The sequence below is a fragment of the Silene latifolia genome, chromosome 1, assembly GCF_048544455.1.
Source record: "Silene latifolia isolate original U9 population chromosome 1, ASM4854445v1, whole genome shotgun sequence".
Taxonomy (NCBI): domain Eukaryota; kingdom Viridiplantae; phylum Streptophyta; class Magnoliopsida; order Caryophyllales; family Caryophyllaceae; genus Silene; species Silene latifolia.
The window spans coordinates 152719849-152725455 of NC_133526.1; the positions used below are offsets into that span (position 1 = coordinate 152719849).

General features: G+C 35.4%; 1 protein-coding gene across 1 annotated transcript; it reads left to right on the forward strand.

Annotated features, from left to right (window-relative positions):
* Window positions 1-4221: 4221 nt before the first annotated feature.
* Window positions 4222-4734, forward strand: LOC141658338 (uncharacterized). Its single transcript, XM_074465383.1, has one exon. The coding sequence runs from the start codon at window positions 4222-4224 to the stop codon at window positions 4732-4734; it is 513 nt and encodes a 170-aa protein (XP_074321484.1).
* Window positions 4735-5607: the final 873 nt, after the last annotated feature.

Genomic DNA, 5607 nt, shown 5'->3' on the forward strand with positions numbered 1-5607 from the left:
CTACCTTCACAGCTTAAGAATTCGAGTAATGCATATGACGCTATTGATAACGTCTTTCTAGCATTATTACAGAAACTAGAAGGCAGATGAAATGGCCTTATATGTCTATAACCACAGATGATTAGGAACATTCAAAATTCTAAGCAATGTTGTAGAAGCCAAAAGACGGATGAAATTGCCTATAAGTCTACAGCTAGAAATGATTTAGCACATCCAGAAATTCAGAACTCTTTGTAAGAGCAACTCGCGCCTTTTTAGAACTAAACCCAGCAGTATGGCGCTTATTAATGTAACAGATTTTTCACAGACAACACAGATTCAAGCATAAGGGAATTTTACACACATGGCACAGATTCAAGCCTTAGAGATGATTCTTCATCAACTACTCAACTTTAATTTGTATCTCACTACCTAGCTGTCACTCCAATCATCATGACTGCCTATTATTTTCTTCCAGAAATCAAACAAAATATCCCAGTTCCTCAAATATAATTTCCAAGATGCCCAGATCCTTGAAATATCAAATAAATCTGAGGATATTTTTAAGAAAAGCAAGACATCAACAATTTAATGTAGCCTAATCAGCAAAACTTTTCGAAAAAAAAAATTAAATTACAGGAGAAAAGACAGAAAAAGAATGAACAATGAAGAAGATATATACCTCAAGATAAGTACTCCTTGACAACTTCTGGAGGTAGCCTTCCTATTATCTTTGTCAGTATTTGCTCTCTCATTAACTCTCTTTGATTTTCAATATCTTTTTGGATGCTTTCTAACTTCTCAGGTCAACATCACCTATCGGATCAAGTATATAATTACATACCTATACCAAAGTGTAATGACACGGTTGGTGAGATTCCCATTATGATCACTTGAAAAGGAACGGGCAAGACCAAAATCTGCAAGTTTTAACATCCCCTCGTTGTCTATAAAGGTTTGAACCGCCGCAATAGCTCTTCTATAGTGGTGGTTGTTATCAAAACCGTCATTATAAACTTATATAATACGACGGTTGTTAGACAAAAACCGCCATTGTAACTCATCTATAGTGGCGGTTATGGAAACCGCCACCACAGATATTTCAATAGTAACTTCCCACCATTGCATGTTCTATATAACATCGGTTGTTGTTAAAGAACCGCCACTAAAGGTAATTATGACGTCGGTTGTTAGTAAAGAACCGCCTCTAAAGGTGAACTAATAGTGGCGTTTCATACTTAAGAGCTCGAGAATTGAGATGCTGCATGGATATAAACAATGAATGAGGATGCAAATGGAACGTTGTAGGCAGAACGAAGCAAATACTAATAACCAGACCAATATCTTTTCATCAACTGAAACACCCATCCAAATTTCTGAGTACACATAGTTCCGTAATATAAAACTAAAAACAAGCCTTTTCAAGAATATTAGAATAACATATACTAATAAAATGGTAAGTTGAAGCAACTACCTGTAATCCACTTTCACAGAACGAAGTGCACTTTCACCAGATGAAAGTCCTATCTAACGGAGCCACCACCAACTTGTGACCGATCTGATCTGGAAATAAGATTAAAAATTAACTAAATTGAATTTATTTGTTGATGTCAAACTGAACTTAATTTAATTTAACTTACAAAAACTTAAATAACTTCCAAAATAAGATGGCCTAAAGGCCGTCATATTTTGTAAAATGTCACTGAATAAAAAACTACCTGTAACAAAAATTACAATTACACTGTCCTATAGTAGTGTTTGGTAATCTTACAATGAAATATAAGACCATTTGGACAAAAAATTTTCACGACTGACAGTATAAAATTTGTTAATCTGGTTATGAACCGATATGGAAGGAAAGTGTTATTTATTAAGAAGTCAGGCCTGCAAATGGAGTTCAATAATAATTGAATAAAAAAACACAGCACATGTTGAACATTTTGGTAACCGTAAAAGAAATTATAAAGGGGGATCAAAAACCAAAATTACTGATATATGGTAACACTACCAAGAATGAACCTTTGAATACTGATTGTCTCATTTGCTACCATCACCCATCCAAACTTTACCCACATTTTCAAAAACAATTAATATAGCCTTATAGTTAAATATTGAAAAGGGATCATCATACTCGAATGTAAGCCTGATATGGTCAGCATTCCCGCCTTCTTTTTCGTATACTGGACTTATCATCCACCAAAAGTCCTACACGTTGCACATATTAGCCAATTAATTTACACACACATCACCTAATTGTGATAAAAAAAATTCATGACAAAAACTTAGGAAAGTAGTTCATTATCAAGTAAAATGACGATGGCTTACAGGTTGATAATCATTTGTGTGTTTCTTAACCAACGCCCTTGGAGTACTGAGCGGACATTTCAGAAATTTAACAACCCAGGTTTATATACTGTGATTAGACAAAACGGAGTACAAGTTATGATATGAATAGAGTTCATGAAAGACAACACATGTAAATTACTAAATTCAATCAAAAAACAAAATTTTTAATGACATACTACAATATGGATAAGAGATAAAGACACCTGAAATTACAAAATTCAATCGAAAACCAACTAAAAAGATGATGACATGAAGTAAGAACTATTATCGAGCAACTCTACCACCATATTTACATCATCTAAACAATCAAATTAGATTATTAATAAAATTAATTAGGGTTTCGAGTATAAGGATGATGAATTGGGGTTCGAATTAGATTAAAAAGAGAGTATTAATTTAGGGTTTCGAATTATACCAGCGGTGTGTTTGGGAGAAGTGACAACATTGAATGGAAGCATCAATGATGGGGATGATCAGAGTGCACGGTGTAAGGCAAAATCGATTAAACCTTAAACCATAAAATCGATGAAATAAAGTCTGTGACTAACCTCGTGACAAGGAGTTGACGGCGGCTTGAGTAATTGGATTTCATGGTGGTTGACGGCGGCTGAAGTAATGGAATTTCACGGTGATTAATGATGATTGGGGGTTTCGCGCGGTCTCTGGGGAGGTTGAAGATGATATAATGGTAATTGAAAATGGTGATGACCAGTTAATTAGTGTGAAGGAATGAGAAGGAATGAAAAAATTTTAGATGGGAATGAATGAATAATGGTTGCAATTCCCAAAAAAAAAAAATAGGCGCAAACTTTTCATTTTGACAAATACCTTAAGGCGTAAAAAAGAAAAATGAAAAAATTTTAGACGGTATATACTTATGTGACATAAGTGTTGTTCAAGTGTTGCGACAAAATACAACATTTGTATAAGAACGTTGCACTTAGAGTAATACATTGCAACACTTAATTTAAAATGATGCCCTATGTAAGTAAAAGCAACATTTTTAAATAAAGCGTTGCTTAATTAACTAAAAATTGCAACATAAACCGTAAGTGTTGCACACAAAATGTTGCATTACGTCTACTTTTGTAGTAGTGTGTTACCCACTAATTTAAAGTAATTTTAAGCACAAAATCCTCCTTCCTCTTCCATTTACACGGTTCATGTAGTTAATATGGATCCATTTTAACTTTGTCAATTGTCAATATTGTGTAATGTGACATATTGGACATGTTACTAGACATGTCATTTAAATAATGCATTTTTAACAAATTAAAAATCATTATATAAATGAAATAAATCACATACAAAAATTAACTAGTAATTCACAATTACAATTACTTTATGGGTCATCCAATTATAAATCACAACTACTTGTATTTATAATAATCAATTCATTCTTATTACAATTGTTTCATAAACAATAAATAAACCTTAAGTAATAAAACAATTTAAATACTTAGCACGAATCTTATTTAATCAAATTACAATAAGATACGTATAATCACTCACAAAATCAGTTGTTCAAATTTAAGGAATTAATTAACTTGTATCGTCATACAATTAATTAATTAATTAATCAATTAAGAATGTTTCCCTAGAGGTATGACCTTAAGGGATCAATTGATCACCACCGTCGCACGACAGTAATGTAAAACTCTAGACAGCCAATCATTACCGATTAATGTGGATCAGTTGACAATAAAATGTTACATTCTCTTATGTATTCTTAATATGAGATTTAAACATGTGATTGCTTTATTGTCGAGGACACATACTCCAACAGATGATGCACAAGGTGTCACTGGGACTTTTCTTGTTAATCATAAACCAACTTTCGTTTTATTTGATGCAGGGGCAACCCATTATTTTGTGTCCAGAGGTCATGTCTTAACCATGGGTTTGGGAGATTATGAGTTGGTAAAAGACAATGTGTTTATACCATCTGGGAAGTCAGTGTCTTGTCATAAGTTGTACAAAGGGGTGTCTATGGTGGTTGGGCAAGTAGAATTACCAGTTAATTTACTTGAGTTATCTATGGATGGGTTTGAAGTCATAGTCGGGATGGATTGGTTGGGTAAGTATGAGGCCAAGATAGACTGTCGCCAGAAGGTGTCCTTAAAGGGTCCTAAGGGAGTTAGAGTGTCATATCGGGGATTTATTGTGAAACCCAAGGTGAAGATGATTGCATCTTTAACCTTAAAGTCATGTTTGAGGAAGGGGTATCCTATGATCCTTTGCCATGTGAGAGATACTTGGATGGAGGAACCGTCAGCAGCAAAGATACCGGTTGTAAGTGAGTCCAATGATGTCTATCCGGAAGAGATACCAGGGTTACCTCCTAAGAGGGACATCAATTTCAGTGTTGAGCTCAAACCGGGGACGAGACTTATATCTAAGGCTCCGTAGCGTATGGGACCAAAAGAGTTGGAAGAGTTAAAGAAGCAGCTGAATGAGTTGTTGGATAAGGGTTACATTTGACCTAGTGTATCACCTTGGGGTGCGCCAGTTCTATTCGTAAAAAACAAGTACGGTAGTATGAGATTGTGCATCGAGTACAGAGATCTAAACCATGTTACGGTAAAGTACATGTATCCTTTGCCGAGGATTGATAATCTTTTTGACCAGTTGAGTGGAGCCGGGGTGTTTTCAAAGATTGATCTGAGGTCGGGTTATCACCACTTGAGGATTGCGGATGAAGATATTCCTAAGACAGCTTTTCGGTCGCGGTATGGTCACTATGCGTATGTGGTGATGCCTTTCGGGTTGACAAATGCACCAGCGGTGTTCATGGATCTTATGAACCTGATCTTTAGCCCGTTCTTGGATAGGTGTGGTGGTTTTCATTGATGACATCTTAGTCTATTCTAAGATTAAGGAAGAGCACGAGGACTCAAGGAGCATTAGAGGTTGGTACTGCAGACTTTGCGAGATAATCAGTTATACGCTAAGTTGTCCAAGTGTGAGTTCTGGTTAGAGAAGGTGACCTTTCTGGGCCAAGTGATTTCAAAGGATGGTGTAGTTGTGGATCCTAGCAAGATTAAGGCGGCGTCAAACTGGGAAGCTGATGTAAAACATGATCGAATAAACATAGCTAAGTAACGTGAGTTTGTGTGATAAAAATTGCACCGGAAATTTGTTGTATTTATTGTGGAATTTCGTGAAAAATAGGACAAAAAACGGGATAGAATAACTGAATCTTGTTCTAACCTCGCGAGGTTATAGCTCGATTTGCTATAACTTGACCTCGCAAGGAAGAGTCCTACACTAATCTCGCAAGAC

Excerpts from the sequence above, each read along its gene's own strand:
- LOC141658338 (XM_074465383.1), top strand. The coding sequence starts at position 4,222 with ATGGGTTTGGGAGATTATGAGTTGGTAAAAGACAATGTGTTTATACCA.